Raw genomic sequence first — 21,617 nt, forward strand, 5'->3', positions numbered from 1 at the left:
CTATCTCTGGGCCGCCAGTTTTCATGATTTTTACCTTGGTTCATATGTGCTCTTGTCCATACACATGGGCCTATTTTTTTTAGGCTGATAGATTTACAATTCATTTTTTTGAGGCAGATAAGGTGCTAAATGACCTGCTAAGTTGCCAGGCAAACCCGTGTTGAATTGCTGAGAGAGGTAACGCCGTTTTCCGGAGCTAGTAATTAGAACAATGTCTTCATTTATTTATTTATTTGCATTAAGTCTTTATTGTGGGAAGAAAGACAAAAAACCTGGTGTCGGGTGGAAGTGTTAGTGCTGAAATTCAAAAAGCATCATCAGTGGAGCTAAAGGTATGAGCGTCCGCCACGATAAAAGTGTGAGGTCCGGTGCCAGGAAATAGGGAGGCTACCAATACACCATATTGTAATTCGTACCTGGGGGATTCTTTCACGGAGAGGGGAATGTGGAATCCTATATCGACTAAGGCCTGGATGTCAGGGGAATTACGAAACAGGACAGGGGTATTTAGTCCTGGGGCTCATGTGATGTCACCTCTGAGTTCATAGCAGAACTTTCTTAATGGCCCACATGTGAGCACATAGATTGGACCCATCTGTTTGAAAGGGTGAGTTAGCACATGTGTGGTAATCACCATCATTCTAAAGAAACTTTGAGGAGGTGTTTAGTTCCTGCTGATAGGAAAGATTAGAATCAAGCAAGTTTTATGAATAGAAAATGATGAGCAGATGAGCCTGGAAGGAAATGGAAATGCGATGAGATTAGTAGCTGATGTATACCTCTCTGCAGGCAAAAAAGCTTTAAGAGATGTCAGGCTGGGAAATACTTTATTTCCTGAAGTGCAAAGAAGAGATTTGGACAAAGCTATAATCTTAGCAGCCACTACCAAAGTGAATTGGTCAAGGATCTTTCTAAAAAAGCTGCCATTTAGAAATTGCTGGGTCTATGGGGCGCCTGGGTGGCGCAGTCGGTTAAGCGTCCGACTTCAGCCAGGTCACGATCTCGCGGTCCGTGAGTTCGAGCCCCGCGTCAGGCTCTGGGCTGATGGCTCGGAGCCTGGAGCCTGTTTCCGATTCTGTGTCTCCCTCTCTCTCTGCCCCTCCCCCGTTCATGCTCTGTCTCTCTCTGTCCCAAAAATAAATAAAAAACGTTGAAAAAAAAAAAAAAAAAAAAGAAATTGCTGGGTCTAAACATGGCAATGAAAAGGTACCTTCGTTGTCTTGAGATGCAAGGCTCACACATGCCTTCAACCAACAAACATTTATTGAGGACCCACTATGTGATAGTGTAGACCAGCCCATGGAGTGGCTCACAGACTTGCGGGAATCCATGCCCTGCAGAAGACAGACCGCGAGTGCTCAGCAGGGATCTCTGGGTGGATCATGGGCAGACTTTGTCCTAAGATTCCCCAATAGTGGCAGCTTGGGCGAAGAGAAGAGATGGCAATAATGAATGACACAGTTCAGTGGCCCCAAGACCTAGGTTCCATGGTTCTGTGGATCACAGAGCACCTCTGGTTTGTGTTTTTAACTGTTTAGGACAAACGAACTTTCTGAAAGATAGTTCAGAGTAAACTCTCATCAGATTTATATCATCTGTTCCCCAAAGATTGCTAATTGTAGCATTTAGTGAATAAATTTTCTTGTTTCCATGCCTTTGTAAATGTCCTTCCATACACAGAAGGGAATGCACCCCAATTCTCTTCAAAAAGCTACCCCCCACCCCGTGCCTCCTAGATTCACCTCTTCCCATGGCGTTGCCTCCACACCTGCCTTTCTTTTTCTTTTTTTTTTTTTTTTTAATGTTTATTTACTTTTGAGAGAGAGAGACAGAGTGTTAGTCTGGGAGGGTCAGAGAGAGAGAGAGAGAGGGAGACACAGAATCTGAAGCAGGTCCAGACTCTGAGCTGTCAGCACAGATCCGGACGCGGGGCTCAAACTCACGAACCAGGAGATCGTGACTTGAGCCAAAGTCGGATGCTTAACCGACTGAGACACCCAGGTACTGCATTTCCTTGTTTACTTTCATTCCTCATCGCTTCCTTTTTATTATTTCAAATGAAGTATGTAAAATAAGCCAGTCCACAAAGGTATTCAACCCAGTAAGCATACACGTCCTGAAATATCTAACTTCCTGAAACTGGAAATAGCAGAGACATGAACATCCCACCGCCCAGAGAATATGTCCCTCAACTGTACCTAGGGGACAGCAGCGTGGGATGGGGAAGGGAGGATGGTAAGTGACTGGAGGACCTATCCATCTTCAGGTGATTTCTTAATGCCAAATTATGGGTCAAATAAGAGAAATCACATGGAATAAAGCCAAGGGCAGGTGGTTTAAACCTGGCTTTTTATTTCCTTCCCTCCATGGAAAATATGGGTGATAGTACAGGTTAATTTTAGTTCAGTGACTTCACCTTTCAGAAGGTTTATCTTTAAGAGTTGTTCCTCCTTAGAGACCTACCCTTTAATTTACTGTTTGTACGTAGTTTTCTTTCTAGAAATGGCAGGAAGCACTTGCCTTTCCAGCAATGCAGCCGTCTGAGCCCACCAGCAGACAGGTCTGAATTCCAGCCGCCACGTTAATATCAACCCCTGAGTATAACTTTGAGAAGGTCGTTTCTCTATTCTCCACTTGCGGAGAGGAGATAAAGTTGTTTTCAACTTCTCTGCTATCGTGGGAGGATTAAGTATTTAATGTTTGTGAAACATTTTGAAGATAAAAAGTAAACATAAAAACGAAACATAACATCTACTCTAGACACATTTCTTCCTTTTTTAAAGGGTTTAGCATTCTGAAAAATACCTAAATTAAAACCTGTGCAATATCGAAATCACACAGCTGAGAACGTATGAACAGTAGGCCTCATTTGAAGCTCAAAAGGCAGCTTGGAATCCTGGAACCAATGTCTTGGAAAGATTAAGGTTATTGCTGGTAATATGATGTTGGTCTAAGAAGCCCATCTGTCTAGACCTGTTTCTTCATCTGTAAAGCAAGTGGAATGAACCAGAATACTATCTAAATTCTCACTTACTCATGAGTTCTCTTCACGTCTAGTGACTCTATACTTTCCCGATTATAATAGGGGCAAGTTTTCCCTTACTCTGAGGCTCTTTGGTGCATGTGAGAATGTCATAGGGATAAGAAAATATTCAACACTCAGTCCCTTCATCTGTTTGCCTACCTGTGTGGTGACTAAGAATGGAGACATAAAGGGTAAGAACATTGCTACCCATAACTGGTCTTGTAAGAAAATAGTGAAAATAGGTGAGCATCCTCACTGGAATTAATTGTCAACAGCCATAGCATCTAAAATTGTATGCATAGAGGGGCGTCTGGATGGCTCAATCAGTTAAGCATCCAAGTCTTGATTTCAGCTCAGGTCATGATCTCACAGTTCATGAGTTCAAGCCCCACTTTCGGCTCTGGGGTGACAGCACAGAGCCTGCTTGGGATTCTCACTCTGTCCCTCTCTCTCTGCCCCTCCCCTGCTCACATGTGCTCTCTCTCTCTCAAAATAAATAAACTTTCTAAAAATAATAATAATAACATAAAATCCTATGCACAGAAAGTGTGTCGTCTGGATCCAGTGACCTCCCTAGGCATATTGCTTTAAAATACAATCAGATCCAAGAAAGGATAATGTTATTAGTAATTTGTTATGGGGCCTCATAACCTTTATCCCGTTATGGTGCACACAGAAAATGATTATATGTGTACAATACTTCTAGGTTAAGAGAAAGGCTAACCCCAGCCAGAGATCACCAGCCGTGGGGGTCCAGCTATATGAGGTCACACTCATCTACCCAAGAGTTAGGAGGTTCAATATCACAGTATATCTGAAACTTATTTGTTACATGTGGTTGGAAGCTCTGCCTTAGTTTAAATGGCTTTACCTTTAGATTTCTTCCTTACACAAATCTATTAGGTAGGCCTTGAGACGTTTGATCATGAGATGGAGGAGGGAAAAATAAATACCTTTGAGCTTTGTCTTCTGCTTGAGAAGAGTATCAGGTGCAAAATAGCTCCTGGAAATCAGGAGACTCAGAAGAAGGAGCGTTGCCAGGATAGGGAGAAAGTATGCAGCAGCCAAGCGTGAATGCCGAAATACTCCGCATTTGGGGTGTGATCAACCTAGACAATGGCAGATGGATCTGTAGTAACCGTGCCCCATCTCCGACGTGCTGAGGTCCCACCTGCAACATGAAGAGTAAACTGTTGGTGTCTTGCTAGGATGTGCTGAGAGCATTGATAGGGCATGTTTGAACTGTATTCAGAGGAAGAAGAATATGGCCACACCCACTAGTTGGGGCAAGCATTTAGGTAAGATGCAGCATAGGGTAATGGTTGGGGGCACAGACTGTGGATCAGGTTGAATCCACTTCCATCACCTTTTTGTGCCTGTTTCTAACCCATAGTATGGAAATAATCACCCCCTCCCTGCTTCCCCCAGGACTCATGTGAGGATAAATGGGTTAGTATCTGTTAAGCACTTAGAAGAGGGCCTGCCCAGAGTAATGACTTGAGCGCCTGATAAGAAGAGATAGCAGGGAAGTGAAAGCCCCCCCACTCCCTCCTGCCTCCCAGCTCCTTTATTAGGGAGAAGGGTAGAGCAGATTTTGAGCGGGGACTAAAGATGTAGAAGTGTAAGAAAATAGCAGAAGACGCAGCTGCACTACATAAGTTTGGGTGTTAAGTCAGAGAGCTGGAAGAAGTCGCAGCTGCCACCCAAGACCTCGTGGCAGTTTTTAAGCAATTGAGGAGAACAGGAAAGGTGCCAAAAGACCAGAGACAGTCAAAGATGGTCCCAGTTTTCAAAGGAGGGAAAAGCTTGACTCTCGAAGCACCGCTACAAGCTTGGTGTTGATCCACAGCCATGTTTGGGGAGGGAATTTTCAACAGATGGTTACCAGATGCTTCTACATAGGCTGTTTAGGTTAGGGAAAAGAGCATGAGCTGTGACGCCAAATTGACTTGGGTGAGAACCTGTGTTTTGTCACTTACTGGCTGAGTGGCCTTGCAAAAAGTTCCTTAACTTCTGAGCTTCACTGTCTCTAGCTGTGGAATAGAAGTGGCAATGTCTTCCAGGTTCCTGTAAAAAAAAAAAAAAAAAAAAAATGTAAATTACCATGCAAAGGACTGAGCAAAGCAGGCAAAAGAGACAGCAGAACATAACGTAAGGTTTACAATAGAGGTCAGCAAGGGGCACTGGGTGGCTCCCCTTGGTTAAGTATCTGACTCTTGATTTCAGCTCAGATCATGATCCCATGGTCCTGAGATCGAGCCCCGCATTGGGCTCTGTGCTGACAGTGTGGAGCCTGTTTGGGATCTACTCTCTCTTTCTCTCTCTCTGCCCCTCCCCTGCTTTCTCTCTCTGTCTCTCTCTCTCAAAATAACTAAACATAAAAAAAAAAAGAGGTCAGCAAATTTTTTTACATAGAGAGCTGAATAATAAGTATTTTAGACTTTGTGACTCTGTCACAACCACTCAACTATGCTTTCATAGCAGGAAAGCAACTATAGGTTATATGTTAATGAGTGGGCGTGGCTACATCCCAATAACACTTTATTTACAAAAATGAGTGGCCAGGTTTGACCCATGGGCTATAGTTTGCCCATCCCTGGTTTAGAGAAACAAACTGCCAGGTTTAAAACAAACTCTGCCACTTATGAGCACTGTGACCTAGGACAAATTCATAAATTCAGTTTCTTTATTGAATAGGTTTAATAATAGTACCTATCTCATGAGATTGTTTGAACGATTAAAGGAATTAAAGGAAACAATTAAAGGAACAATTAAAGGAGCAAGAGGTGTGCCTCTCTCAGTTGGTCCTTGCTGCTTGGTGAGCTCCTGAATAAATAACTTTTTAATGTTTATTTATTTTTGAGAGAGAGTACAAGCAGGGGAGAGGCAGAGAGAGAAGGGGTAGGGGATCTGAAGCAGGCTCTGAGCTGACAGCAGAGACCCGGATGCGGGCCTCAAACTCACAAACTGTGAGATCATGACCTCAGCCAAAGTCGGACATTCAACCGACTGAGCCACCCAGGCGCCCCTCCAGTAAGATGAAATTTAATAGGGACATTTAGAAAACTCTGCTCTTAGCTCCACCCCAAAACAAACCACACACTTAATAGTTTATTGTTTTTGACAAGAAAAAGACCTAAATGGTTTAATTCGATCATATCACAGAGCTGTGTGCTGCCCCCCACCCCCACAACTACACATGATCACAGACGGAATAAATAGAGGTGAGATTGTCTCTAGTACAGTGGAGGTAGTTTGCACAGGCCTGAGTAAGTGTGGTATGTTGTTGTTTCATTGTTTTGTCCTGGCCATTGTATTTCAAGAAGCAAGCTGATATCTAGGAAAACATACTGAAAGAGGTAACCAGTGTAGTGAATAACAACTCATTATATGCAATGAATGACCTGAGAGATGATTATATAAATTAGAGCTTTTCAGTCTGAAATGAGGATTCTGAAATAGCCCTATGGATTTTATGAGTATGGCAGTTTTAAAATGTGCCCCCCCCAAATTAGGTAATTATTTAACCCTCCGTGCAGCTAGATGTGAGGTTTATGCCCCAACCACCCATCCTGCTTAAATCTGGACTCTGGGACTGTTGGCCAATAGAATGTGGATCAAGTGGGGCACCTGGGTGGTTCAGTAGTTTCAGCATCCAACTTTGGCTCAGGTCATGATCTCATGGTTCATGAATTTGATCCCCACATTGGGCTCCAAGCTGACAGTGCGTAGCCCGCTTGGGATTCTCTCTCCCTCTCTCTGCCCCTCCCCCACTCATGCTTTTTCTCTCTCTCAAAATAAATAAATAAACTTAAAAGAAAAAAAAAAGTGGATCAAGTCATGCTGTGCCAGCTTCTGGGCCCAGGCCTTAAGAAACTGGCACTTGCCACTTTCTGTCCTTTAGCCTACTTACTCTTAGAATCCAGCCATCATGCTGCAAGGAAGCACTATTGTCCCAGCCAATGGCTACCATCACCCAACAGAAGTGTCCAATGACTTCAGGCCCAGTTAGCTGCGACTGTGATTGCACGAGCAACTCCAAGTAAGAACTTCCCCACTCAACCCCTGAAATCAGGAGAGATAATAAAAGCATTATGGTTATTTAAGCCACTTGGTTTTACATTACATAGTAGTAGATAACTGGGAAAATGTGGAAGAGGAATTTGATTTTTCCTGTATAATTTTAAAAAAAGGAAAACTAGTCTATGGGAAGCTGCAAACGGTCTAGGCTAATGATTCAGGTAGATTCAGTTTCGCTATTAAAAAAGAGCTTTGAATAAAGCAAACCTATCAGACAACAAATGAGCTGCTTCATAAGGCATTGACTTGGTCTTACTGAAAATATCCAAACTGAGGCCAAATGATTGCAGGTATGGAATAGGATCTGGGGCCTGTGGGAAGGGTAAATTTAGTATGAATCCATGTTTTCTGTTGATTGGTTCGTTGGTTGGTTTATCTTCCAATGTACCTTGAAAAGAGTTTTGTAACTAGAAGGCACTGGATGAATATTTCATTTATTTAATAAATATCTGTTGAATACTTACTGTATCTCTTGTGGCAGGCACTAGGAATACATCTCTGAACAAAATAGATGAAAATCTATGCTTTATGGAGCTCATATGCTGATCGAGGAAGACATGCAATAAATAAGAATATGAATTAAATATATATCTGATGATAAAATCTCAAGAATAAATATAAAGTATAGGAAGGGGGATATGTAATCCCTGAAGAGAGGTGTACAACGCTAAGGGTAATGGCCTGGAAATAGCCATTTATGATGAATTAATAGGTAAGGAGAATGCCAGAATTGAACTTTCCATTTTAGAAATATTAAATATATTTTCAGATACTCTCAATAATCACTGGTGACAAAGCAGTGGACAAGACACAAGGTCTCCACACTCAGGCAGCTTCCATGCTTATATTCTACCATGGGGAGAGAGAGAGCAAATATAAATACATCAAGTAATTTCAGTGAGTAAGAAGCATGGCCTTCCACCAGCTGCCATAACTCCAGAATTCTCAATGTCCATCCATTTTTCGTTTTATAAAGCTTTGCATCTTTCAGAGATAGGCTTATAAACATGTTCCTCTTTATGGTTTTATTGTTATACTCCACTGGGTCCTGTTGATTTCCTCTGGTTCTGCCTGATAGACACAAACCCCAAGGGCATGAGAGAAAAATGAAATGGGCTGTACTGTACTTTTCAGTGGTAGTGAACTATTTGTGATTCCTTTTGTTAGGTGCTAGCCAGAAGCACCTAAAGAAATTAATCTTTCAGGTTTTTGATTAATTGCTGAACCACTGATTATTGATCAATGGTGAGAACAGAAAATCCACGTTGAGATGACTCAGTATTCCCTGTCAGATTGTGGCAAGAAGGGATAGTTTCAAAACAATAGCTAATTAATGGAAAATGATGCAGAGGAGTAGATGGTGGGGATTTATCTCAGTTAGTTTTGCTTTAATCTCCAGTGCTGTTACTCCTTTTCCATATAGACGAATTCCACCTGGTGGGTTGAGGCCTAAGGCAACATCAAGTATGAAGCCTAAGAGACTGATTGAATCATTAACGATTTCTATTCCAGGTACAAACGTAGCTGGACACATGAGTGGGTCTAGAGAAATAAAAATGGAAATGAAGACTTTGAGGTCAGAAATGACGTAGTTCAGTTCAGCAAGCATTATCAAGAATACACCAGGTTCCAGCAAAGATGAAAAAGACAGACTCCCTGCCTCTGAGTGGCTCACAGCATACTGAAAGAGCCAAATACATGAGTAGATCACTTCAGTAGATTGTAGATAAGTGTTCGCAATGACCAGCACGATTTTGGAAGTGGCTAGAAATCATTATGGGTAATCATGGGATTGGTAGTGTTCTCAGTGATGCAGGTTGGGTATGAACCCCATGGTGCAGGGTTAAAATTGTGTCTAGTTCCACCTGACCTCCATTCACAGACTCAAAGCAAGAAGCACTTAGGAGATCATATGTTATCAGTCTCTTAATTTCCTTCAGATGAAGAAACAGACTCTTCAGTGTCTAAATGTTCTCTCCACTTATTATCTTAGGGACAAGTTTGGAGTAAATTAGTTCTTAATTTCATTTAACGATGTTTATTTGGCACTTAGGGCTGTACCAGGTGCCAGAACACAACAATGAGTAACAGTCCCTGACCCAGGGTTGTTCTAGAAGGATTGAGTGGAGACCAACAAGAAACAGAGACTTGAAAAATGCAGTTGATAGGGGTGCCTGGGTGGCTCAGTCATTTGAGCATCTAACTCTAGGTTTCAGCTCAAGTCATAATCTCATGGCTTCGTGGGCTCGAGCTCCACATCAGACTCTACACTGGCAGCATGGAGCCTGCTTGGGATTCTCTCTCACTCTCTCTTCTCTCTGTGCCTCCCCAACTCGTGCTGTCTCTGTCTCTCTCAAAATAAATAAGTAAACTTAAAAAAGAAGAAGAGGGAAGAGGAGGAGGGGGAGGAAGAGGAAAGGGGGGTGCCTGGGTTGTTCAGTCAATAAGTATCTGACTTTGGCTCAGGTCATGATCTTCTAGTTGGTGAGTTCAAGCCCTGTGCCATTCTCTGTGCTGACATCTCAGGGCCTGGAGCCTGCTTCAGATTCTGTGTCTCCCTCTATCTCTGCCCTTCCCCCCTCACACTCTGTCTCTCTCATAAATAAGCATTTAAAAAATATTTTTTTAAAGAAAAGAAAATGCAGATGATAATTAGTATCCTAGAGTTATGCACTCAGTGTTTTGGGAACATGGCGGGAACGCCTCCATCTGTCTGCAGGAAGCAGGAATGACTTCACAGAAGGAGTATTTGAATTGCAGCTTCTAGAATGACTCAGGTATATTCCCAAGACTGGGCATTCCGTGGGACAAACAGCTGTGAGTGGAATAGTGGTGTAGAAACATGACGTCCTCGGAACCTCCCAGGCTCACAGTGTAACTGGGTATAGAGGCTGAAAGGGGTGGATGATACAAGATGTTAATAAGTCTGGCCAGATCCTTGTCCTCAAGGAGCCCCTGAAGGGTGTCATACAAGGTCAGTGGCATGATCAAATTTTTAAGGCAGCAATAACACTTTACAACAAGGATGGAGGCAGGGAACCCAGCAGGCTACTGTGGTGATCCAAACAAGCTGCAGAGGAGGCCTGTCCTGGGGCAGCATGGCCAGGAACGTGCACGTGAGAGATACCTGCTTGCCTCCAAGCTTGGTTGGATGCTGATAGTTAGAGCAGAGACTCTAGGTGGATGCCCAGGGTTCTGGGACAGCCCAGGGTGTGAGTAGGTAGGAATATCATTCACTGAGAATGAAAATAGGAGAAGGGGAAGGTTGAGGGTAATGATTTCAGTCGGTGACTTTTGGGGTATTGGGGGTAAGAGGTCCAGAGAACAGATTGCTAGTAAGTAGTTGAACATGTTGGTTTGGTATGGGGAAGGAGACTAGGATACAAGAGTACATACTGGGGAAGGATAAGCTGTAGGTGGTGGAAGAAACTGTGGATAAGGAGATGGGGGAGTTACAGGATGCCTGCATGGGCTGAGGGAGCAAAACAGCTGGGTGCTTGAGGTGAGGCGGGGCCCACAGCTGTGTGGCTACCACCCTTCCAGGCCTGTAAGCAGACACTGGAGGGCCTGGGTTTGCAAATCCAGCTGTCCTCCAAAAGAAAGCGTTTTTACCACAGCAGGATCCTCAAGTGAGTGTGAACACAGCCAAGAAGGTCTCTCTCCTTTCTTTGGCAGCCCCCGGCCCCAGCATAGCCCCAGAGCCCCTCACAGAGCCTGCTGCAGGGCATTTATGGAAAAACAAGGAGGTGATTTTGTGCACAGTGAAGGCAGTGGGAGTTGTCTGGATTTGGAAAGAGGCTGTTCGAGGCGAAAAGAAAAGCAGAGAAGCTGAGCGGCCAAGAAATCAGTGTGTTTTGGTCAACATAACTCACCCGGGAGTATAATATTTTACTTCAGCAGCAAAGGCAGAATGTGCCTCTTTAAGAGCTCAGTGTGTCCGGGAAAACCTCAAGAGTCAAAATTCAGCCCTGGCACATATTGGTCCTGACGTGTTTCTTTTGTGAAACATAACAAACCAATTGGGAAAATAACTTTAGAGGGAAACTTGATTGATTTTTCAAAGAAAGCAAGAACTCCTATGAAAATGTATCTTAAGTCTATTAAAGCCGTTCTCCTAGGCGGCTTGTAAGAGAAACTAAACTAGATTGCCGTCCCATTTTGCAAAAAGCCTTTAATTTGTTTTCCCACATTTTTGGCCTTTGTTTCCATTATTCCTGTCAGTTGCTTTATTAGGTGAAAAACTGGATGACCAGGTGCTGTGATTCACTGTTGTTTTTCTCTTATTGGTGCCGAGTACGTCTTTATGTTCCTTCTAGCCTCCCAGTACATATTTTGATGTAGTAAGCTGTCTTATTCCAGGTAATGATTTAAAGACGAAATATAGGTTCTTCCAGGTTTGTGATCACATGGAATATTAAGAATTGTGAAAAATTGAATAATATCTGGCTTGGCACTTAGTAGCAATGGGACATCTATTTACTCATCTGTACAGTGGGAACAAATAAACCTCCACTTCCTGAAGAGGGTGTTTGGGAAAGTGAATGATACAGCGCATGCAAGAGTGCTTTATTAACTGTGTCACCATCTACACATACAATTATTAATATGATAGTAACTATTACCACTATGCCGAAAAAGATTATTCACACTAAGACTCAAAGACTTTACATAGGCCATGTAAATTCTTTATATACCTGCTCTTCATTCGTTCCTCTTTCTTGGTCTTCCCAGATACTCATAAGAATAGCATCTCAGAGATGTGGGAAGAAGTGTCCATCCCCCTCGGGTTTCCCAGAGCCAAGAAAAAAAAAATTATTTTGCTACTGTTAAAAATATATTGTGACTGTCAAATGCACTTACAATGAGCCATCAAAATTATGAAGCGTATAGCTCGGTTTTCTTTTTGTACAGTGACAATGTAAAACTCACAAATTTTACATGACCACGGAAACGAAAAAAGAAAAGGAAGTGAATACTGAAAGAATTTAGATGGTGATACCATTGTCCAAGAATTAGAAGAAATACCCACTGGTTAACATATAATAATGATGCTATATTGCTTTTTTGTGTCTCTTAGCGGGGCATATTTTATGTCCATTAAGCTTATACAAGAGGTACATTTTGTAAAGTCAATCGTATTTTTCCCCCTCTCCACACCACAGCACAATGGGAGCTCTGCCTCCCTCCTGCCCTTTCAGCAATGGTTTCCATTACTGGATGTAGGGCAATCCTTACTTTTACGGATGAACTATGAAAAGTTATGCATTGACCATGAACTACACAGGAATAAGAAAAGTTGAGATGCCCTAAGGCATAGGAGAGACCTTTTGTGGGGTGGGCAGAGGGAAGAGTGGCAAGAAAAGTTTTTCTCCGTTCTGATTGCAAACTGCTTTCTCTTTCAAAACTCAGGTGACTGTGACAGATGGCGGTTCCTCTCCAAAACAGTCCACCATTTGGGTGGTGGTTCAGGTTTTGGATGAAAATGATAATAAGCCCCAGTTCCCAGAGAAGGTCTACCAGATCAAGCTGCCAGAACGTGATCGAAAGAAGAGGGGAGAACCCATTTACAGGGCTTTTGCGTTTGATAGAGATGAGGGCCCCAATGCAGAAATCTCCTACAGTATCGTGGATGGGAATGATGATGGAAAGTTTTTTATTGACCCTAAAACTGGCATGGTTTCTTCCAGAAAGCAGTTTACAGCAGGGAGTTATGACATCCTAACGGTAAGATTTTTCTGAACCTCAATAACATGCATGGGGGGTGGGAGTTACTTTCTTATTCATGTATATTCCTTTGAGTAATGAATCTTTAGAGTAATAGTTTAGAGTAACAAGTTTGGAAGGCTGCTTTCTGTCTCAGTGATATTTTTAAATAATGAGATCATTTCCTTTGGTTGTATCCTGTCAGCAAACCTCCCCCATTCCCAGTACACAGTCTGCACTCAACCACACTTCCTGTAGCCTTACATCATTTTAAGGTACTCAGCATAGATAGAAACTGAGGGTAGAAGAATAGCAGAGTGAAATATCACATCCACCACTCAACATATCAGTCACTCAATGTGTCCCCAACACTTCCCAAAGAGACAACTCTTGTAATTGTTGACAGTGTGATAGGACATGAATTTAGCTGTGTAAATTGTGAGACACAGACCACAGCTATGCTTGTTCTGCAAAAAAAATGAAAACGCTTAAGTTAAAAAATGACTACATTTTTTACCATTAGAAAATTAAAAGCAAAAACAAAAAACATGAGCACTATCTCAAATAGAGATTTAAATTCCTGTATCTAAAATGCCAGCCTGCTCCCGCCACCCCCAACCACTTTAGAAATATATCACCTATGCCAGAAAGGGGACTGGTCATCCTTACAAGTGATGGGCACTTTCCAGGGTCCCAACAAGAGTTGGTCAAGAGTTAGAACCATCTGCTGTCCTTCTCTTAGTTTACAGCCTTCTCTGCTGTATAAAGTCAGTCCTTGATGATTTTAAAGGATGGTCTGAGTCCCTTGATTTGTCTGTTCATTCTTATGGTGTGGACTTGGTTTTCTTTCCCTACTCAATAACATACTCAGAACAGTGGGCAGAGAAAAGTGGATAATAAAATACTAGCTCTGTGTCTGCCATTAGTAGCTCTGATATAATGTGTGCTACTATAGTTGTGTGAGATTTGACAATGGGAGTCTTTAAGGACTGAATGGACTATAGTAGAAACTGTTGGTGCCTCACACAGATCCCCTTTACCAGGCTGGGGCAGCTATGCCCCAACTGCTGTGCATGCTGGCTGCTAAGGGCTCACAGATGTCCCCTTCTTGAGACGATCATCCTTGGCTAAACTTCTTGTCCCAGGAGATTCTCCACTCCTGCCCCAGCCCAGCAGCCCATTCCCAATGAATAACTGACACAAAAGTCTAGCCTCTTGCCTCCAGATGTCTCCAACACAGCAGTGGGATTGATGATTCAGAACTCCCCATGGGATCAGGCTGAGATTAAATTTCAACTGAGACCACGCCTTTACTTACCATCTTTCTCTGTCCATCTGCTTCATTCAGTCCCTTTCTCCTGAGAACACTTCCCCAACCCGCAAAATGACGTGTACTCAAATCCCTGTCTCAAGCTCTGTTCCCAGGAAACCTGACCTAAGACCTGTATCTTCAAGGGGTCTTCAATCTCACAGGAATTTTCTGGGGCAAAGTGATCATCCATGAACATATAGCATTTGGGTGCTGTGAGTAATTGCTGTTTTAAAGGCTGTAATGATTGGCCATGCACCTATACATGTTATTTTTAATATGTGATATTTAAAAACTCATTTTTAAATTTCCCATCAGTGGTTTTTGCTTGTTGGACTTGAACCCTCATTGAAGTCCAGGACACCATAGCAGTTGACCCTGCACAGCTGGGTGAGGAGACATGCTTTCTTCAGTTCTTAAATAAGATCACAGAGGAGGGTCATTGGTACCCCTCCTCCCTATCCTGCTGTCTCTGGGAGCCCATGCTTTCACCAAGAGAGTCCTTCACCCCTTCAGAGTTAGTGTAACTCAAAGGCTTCTGAGGCAGTTAGAGCAAGGCTGCTGCCTCTCTCACACCTAGCCCATCACCCTCCTGGGATTCTGAGTGAATAGAGTGCTTCTCCAGAATAAAGCAGAAGGAAGGAGCTGCACAACACAACCACACACACACACACACACACACACACACACACACACACTCATCATTCACACATAAGGATTCACAGTACACTTTCTTCCCTTTCAAGAATCACCACCGGAGGTATAAGGAATCAAATTAGCTATTCTTGTCTATGTCACTATCATCTGTGCCCATAAAACACTAAAAATGATAAGCACCGCTTTTGCTTTTCAAGTTGTCCACATCTGTAAAGTTGGCGGTGGTTCAGATCACCTTCTGGTGAATGCGGTGTGGGATCCCCAGGTGACTGAGTTGTCTCCCCCAATTCCTGAGCTCATTCTCCCCAGATCCACTCTCCCTTCCCTTTGCTGACACTGATGAGGATGGATTCTTGGGCCAACAACAGATGTGTGACAGACCTAGATTTCCACAGGGATCTGACTGAGCTCTAAGACCTCTTTCTCTGTTCTCTCCATGTGAGTAGATAAAGGCAGTGGACAATGGGCGCCCACAGAAATCCTCCACGGCCCGCCTCCACATTGAATGGATTAAGAAACCACCCCCTTCACCTATACCACTGACTTTTGATGAGCCGTTTTATAACTTCACAGTAATGGAAAGCGATAGAGTCACCGAGATTGTGGGGGTGGTGTCTGTGCAGCCAGCTAACACCCCTCTGTGGTTTGACATAGTTGGTAAGTTCGAGTCCCCCAGAGCAGTACTGGCCAACGTAATCATTGACTGGAGTAACTAGCAAAAAAAAAAAAAAAAAAAAAATCAGAAACAAAAACAAAAAAAAAATACAAAAAATTTAAAAATTAAAAAAAAAAAAAAACACTAACAATTAGTGCTAAGACGAAAAGATATATAGTGCTGGAATGCAAAAGAGCCAGTAAAATGAATAATCGACCTGTGCTTTCGTTCCAACTCTGTAGCTAAGCTGAACAGAAAGTGCTCTCTGGCTGGATTTTCCATAGTATGTTATTTACTGCAATCTTAATGTCTTTCTGTGTGTCATTTAAATTCTATTGTCACACTTGGCTAATCTCATTTCTAAATGTATTGATGGTACTAGACTTTGCTGTCCTTCATTTCTCTCTTTTTCTTCACCTTTTTTCTGCATTCTGTTCTTTTTTTTTTTTCTGCTCCCGACTGCCCTGCTTCAAGGTGGCAAGCATGCTCGAGAGATGTTCTATATTCTACAGACAGCTTGTGGGCAGAACTGTTCAACAGAAGGTACCCTTAGTGCAAACACATTTGCTAAAATACAGCTATCCAATCTGCCTTTTACGGTTTTTTTTTTAAGCAAATTAAATTACATCTTTCATAACTGCCTGTGACAGGCTGAAGTGCAGCCCACAGATTTCATACATGCCTCTAACAACTATTGCATTACTCGTATCCACTGACTCCTTTGTTTGAGGTTTGATGGGGTTTGAATTTGGGGGGAGGGGTGGTTTCGATTTCTTTAAAAAGATTTTTTTCTCTTTGCTTTTGAGGTATATGGGCTTTTTGTTGTTTTGTTTTGATCATTTTGTAGGTTGGGTTTTTGGGCCTTTTCCGATTGAAAAATAAATTAAAATTTATCCCAACACCTCTGTTTTGCCGCGGTAGTGCCATTCATAGACCAAAAAGCTCCACCAAGAGGGGTCCCTGGCTGCCATCCACAAAAGTAAAGACAGGAAATGGAACCCAGATATATAGCCAGTGAGAGCTTCCTACGAGAACAGAATAGAGAAAGCAGACGGAAGCCTGCAGGACAGACCTTGGGAGCCAACCTTTAAATTCTTTGAAAGAAAATGAGCAAGCAGGCTGCAAAAGGAGAGGGCAGAACAGCAGCCCTGCCCTCCACACATAGGCAGGGAGAGGTGGTGCAGGGGAAACCAGTGCTGAGGATGGCGAAACAAAACAGCCCCTAGCCTGGAGGACAGAACGGGGAGACTGTGCCAGCCCTGGATCTGACACCGGGTTGAGCTGGGTCTGACTTCCCACGGTTCTTTGTGGGAGGCCGGGAATCCAGAAACCTGGTCTGTGGGAATCATTTCCCTCCATTTGTCATTGCCTGGATCGGATGGGCAGGAACCTACCTCTCTTCCCAGGAATGGCTGGATCTGGAGAAAGCATTTAGAACATTCCACATCTGTTTTCATGAGGCACAGGAAAAAGAATGCCCCGTGGCCTCCAACCAAACCTCAGTAGAAGGTCCTGTGAACTCCCCCAAAATGGGCGTGTTTTCTACATATTTCATCTTACGGAATGCTGGTAGAATGTCTTTGCTTTCCTTAGTTGGCATTAGTCACGCCATCCCTGTACATGACCATCCTCATTCTGAACTTTCAACTCCTTCTTCGTCTCCACTTAATGCATTAGAAGTGGAACCTCTTCTGATCCAGGAAAGATGTCTTAGATTCCGTATCTTCTCACTAGTTTTCAGCCCACAAAGTTATTATCTCGTGCAGCTTCTTCTTTCTTGGTGGCACACGTGCCTCACCTGGTTGTCTGCGCTGTCATCCTTCGTGGTTCCTTCACTGCCGCCCCCAGTCGGAGTTGTAGAAAATGCATCTTGGTTTGCACATGTGGCCCCTGATACCAAGCCTCTAGGGGCATGTGCAATAATGATCGATTTCTTTTAAATGTCCCAGAGATGAGTGCAGTCAACCCTCAACAGGCAACAGGGCTCCTGGTGTGCTGTCCTAAGCTGTGGGAGGGGTTGCTGTCTCTCATCAGCCACCAGCGTACCTCCTTCCTCCCCTGACGCACCAGTTCACAAGCACCTCTACACCCCACAGCACTGCTTCTCTCCCTCCTGTGATCCATGTCTGCAACCTCGTGCCCCACAACACAACCTGCTACCATCTCCACCCACCCAGGAACCCCTTATTTGTACACAGCACAAATCCTACAAATCCTACAAAGCATACCTTTCTCTGACGCTCTGACCCCAGATATCCAAGTCAGTTTGCAATTCCTTAGCATTTCTGTGTGTGTGTGTGTGTGTGTGTGTGTGTGTGTGATTGGGTGGAGGTAAGCATGCCTAGTAATGCTGCATGTAACATTACCTGCACGTTTTCATGTTCGCATTGTTAGTGCTATTGTGCATTTTCATTTCTGTTGATCAATGATCATTCTCTTTTTAATGTTTATTTATTTTGAGAGAGAGAGAGAGAGAATGAGTGTGTGTGTGTGTGTGTGTGTGTGTGTGTGTGCATGAGCTGGGAAAAGGGTGCAGAGAGAGTGGGAGAGAGAGAATCCCAAGCAGGCTCTGTGCTGTCAGCTCACAGCCTGATGAGGGGGCTCGAACTCACAAATCATGAGATCACGACCTGAGTCTAAATCAAGAGTCAGCCACTTAACCGACTAAGCCACCCAGGCACCCCAATCCAATCTCATTCTTAACCCTTAGGTCAAGGTCTTTTTCTCCTCATTCCTTCCTCCTGCCAGCGCTTCTGTTGATTGCTTCAGGGTGAGTGGAATAAACCATGGTGATGGAGGAGATGCTCCAGCCAGCCAATGCATTAACCCTACTAATGCCTCTTGAGATGACCCCAGAGTCAGGGTGAACTTCCAGTGTCTTTCCAGCCATAGCAACCATAGCCCCTTGGACAAAATGAGAGCTAGTCCAAGGAGAGAGGGGCAGTTTACAGATGACAGCCCTCCCTGGAGTGAATCTCTTCAGGCTGCTCCAAATACACATCCAGAAATCATTATCAAAAACATAGCAGCAGTTTCCATGTTTCGCCACCTTCGTGCTTCTAAATGCTGTACTCTTCCTAAAGAATCCTCCCCGTATCAGTACATGGAGTAGTTCTCTACATGAAGACCTACAGGGTTGTCCCTCTAGTCTAGATGCTTCCACCACAGAGATTTCACTGTAGATCTGGTATCATCTAGCTGAGCTTCTCTTACAGATTGAGCTTACTGGGCCCAGTGCCCAAACAGAATGTGTTTTTATTTCCATCCCCACATCCAGCCAACAACATCTTGAAACACCAACTCTATGTCACCACCAAAGTTAAATCTTTCCTCCAGATGCTGGGGTTGCTTTCAGTATCAGTATGGTCCCCTTTGCACCAAATCCCCCTTTTGAGAATCCTTTCTAATCTAACAGAGTCATTTTTTTTTCAATCTGCTGACAGTGTCTTTCCCCTTCTCTAAAAACCTATTGTTTTCTTTATCGTATTCAGATGTTTCCTTCTCACTTTCGAGATTTCTTGCTTATTTATCCTGGGCCATCCAGACTTTCCACTCTCTTCCCTTTCTCCTTGCCTAAGCATCTTCCTTGGCCAAGCTAACACAAAGGGAAAGGAGAGGGAATCGTGCTTCCCAATGCTTGAGAAACTTGGCAGTATACTGTGGTTGAGTGTTGACATATACTGTCGGCATGGATCTGAGATGAGATGTCGGGTGTATTTATCGGCCTTGCCCAGGTAAATACTCTGTGACTCTTCCAGTGGAGTAAAGATTTGGTTCCATCATAGACCTAGTGTATTTAGACACCTATACAGACACTCAAGGTTACAGAGCATGCGACGTCCTGGCCTAGCACTTAACAGCTTACAAATGCTATAACGAATGAATTCTCATTAAGTAAGCAGAAAGAGTGTTTCTGCATGCTTTTTCCCCTGAGAGTATTGTCTCCTCATTTCCATATTTCCAGATCTACCTGAGTGTTGTTTAACTTCCTTCGTTTTCCTCCCACTGTAATAGGAATTCGCAAAAACTGTAGCAAGCAAGATTTTGTTCCCAAGTCTGGCCCCCCGTACCACTGATCTGCCAGTCACTTTTCTGTTCCTCCAAAGAGACCATTGCTTACAGTATTATGTAGCTAGACCCTCCTCAGCTTCCAGAAACAGAAGCTCCACTTGTAACCCAGTTAAGAAAGCTGTAATTAAAAGGAAACATAATAAAGTTCAGCTGTTCCGTGTTTAAACAACCCAATGCACAGCATGTTCATTCTCTGTGTTAAAAGGGAAAGAAAACGAAGGGAACAAAAATAACCCATAATCCTCTGTGGCTTTGTCACATATCTTCACACTTCTCAGGAGACTATGATTCAACCCAGCGGCTCCTTGGTTTACATTCTTTGTAATGTGCACGCAATCTGGTTCACAGTTCATTCCCCGCATCTTTATCCCGATGGCAAATGTCTGTATGGAACGACCACCGCTATTACATACTTCAAACAATGCCTCTCGACCCACAGTTGATGGCGGACACTGCCACCCATTTTGCTAGCTTTTCACCTGATACTTCGATTAGAAAAATGGTTGTTCTTCTCGAGAGTAAACGTTTAAAATGTCTTTGCTTATTTTATTTGAAAACAACTCTCTGACAGTGCAAGCTAGCACATGGGTCCAACTCTAGCTGAAGTACTTATCTGTGTTGCAGGTATATAAAGATCACCTTGGCTCTTAGTCTGTCATAGGTTCTTTGGGTTCTGGGCTGCTTCTGTCTCCTAAGCTTACACCTGTCCTTCTTGAACCTTGTCCCCAGTGGAGCCATCCCTTAGGATTGGATCAAGTGGGCAAGTGAACTCTTTAGCAGCAGGCCTGTCCTCTGACTATAGATTGGGTCTTTCTTTATCACAGAACTCTTACCCATCCCTCCTGAGAGAAGCCATGTCTGTCTACCATTTCTAATACACCGGTTTATCCATTCGAGTAGCGTTTGCTCAAAATCATTCAATTAACATCAAATACTTCAGTTCTCCTATTCTGCCCTCTGTCCCTAATTTGCTCCCAAATGACCCTCTCTTTTCTCTGTCACAACAATATAGACCATGAAGCACATCTGAAGAGGTTTCAGGGAAATAATAAAAAGCCTAAACAACACTTTGTATATTCATTATTTTAAGAAAATGAATTTTAAACCAGATTCTAGAAGGTATTTTCCTTCCTACCACTGTTTCCTGACCTCCACCCAGCATCTCCTGCCTTCCATGTAAATATCCTTTTCGGCCCTATACTGTGCTTGCTTCATTCCAAGACAGAAAACTATTCATGATCAAACCGTAATCGGTGTTTAGCATTTTTCCTTAAGTTTGCTGTACATGCTGAACTTGAATGAACAGCTTGTGAACGACTCCCTTAATTCATTGACATTCAGCAGCTCAGTGTTTTGGAAGCTTCTCACATAACACTTCCCCCTTGGTGACTACTAGATTTTGGTTGGTGTTTTTATAATTACACACAGAGTGGAATGGAATCATGTGCTAGGGGAGGAGCCTGGAAATGTCTCTAAAGAGGACAGTGGCGTGATACCCACCATTGGATCTCATTATGGAGAGATGGTGGTACTTTGGACCCTTCTTTAAAGAAAGACTTGACCAAATCATGATCCAATGCCCTGCTGCCCAAAATATGCAAGCGGTAGCTGCTGGCTTAAAGTGTTTTCACTCTCGTCCCATTTTTGAAGCTTTTTAGGACATTATGACTTGGTGCATTTAACTTTAGAACCCAGTAGAAATCCAACCCTCCTCTTCTGCTCTCTGTTTACTCTGGTACACCCGTCTTTACCAAAAATGGCCACAGAGGAATGTCCCTGACACGAACTATCTGTTATGTGGGCTGTTCACAACCTTGCTTTTAACCATCTCTGCCGCACACCCCTGCAGCAACGCTCAGGCTGTGACTTTTCTACTTTCCCACTTTGTTGAAACTCAGACCAGCTCGGCGGTGTTCTCCCCTGCCCCCACCTTTTGTTTAGCCTAACGCTGCTGCACCAGCATACTCTGGCTTTGCATGTTGTGTTACTGGCTCTGAGGAAGCACATCTTGTTTAAACGGAATGCTGCTAGTGAAAATGGACTCCTACCATTTGATACTCTCACCCCAGATGAATTGGACATGGTTTCCTATGAAATGAAATCACCTTTCAGGCTAA

General features: G+C 43.3%; 1 protein-coding gene across 5 annotated transcripts in view; it reads left to right on the top strand.

Annotated features, from left to right (window-relative positions):
* Positions 1 to 21,617, top strand: part of FAT3 (FAT atypical cadherin 3) — a 667,149-nt gene that overhangs the window by 524,355 nt on the left and 121,177 nt on the right. For 3 of the 5 annotated variants that reach the window (XM_019450067.2, XM_019450069.2, XM_053900189.1), the window contains exons 5-7: positions 12,515 to 12,829; positions 15,221 to 15,431; positions 15,904 to 15,972. In XM_019450067.2, coding sequence (XP_019305612.2) covers positions 12,515 to 12,829; positions 15,221 to 15,431; positions 15,904 to 15,972 — 595 coding nt within the window. The remainder of the gene's footprint in view (positions 1 to 12,514; positions 12,830 to 15,220; positions 15,432 to 15,903; positions 15,973 to 21,617) is intronic. The other 2 variants (XM_019450068.2, XM_019450070.2) reach the window with 1 other exon arrangement.

This window comes from Panthera pardus, unplaced genomic scaffold, assembly GCF_024362965.1.
Source record: "Panthera pardus isolate Hobbes unplaced genomic scaffold, ASM2436296v1 HiC_scaffold_12, whole genome shotgun sequence".
Taxonomy (NCBI): domain Eukaryota; kingdom Metazoa; phylum Chordata; class Mammalia; order Carnivora; family Felidae; genus Panthera; species Panthera pardus.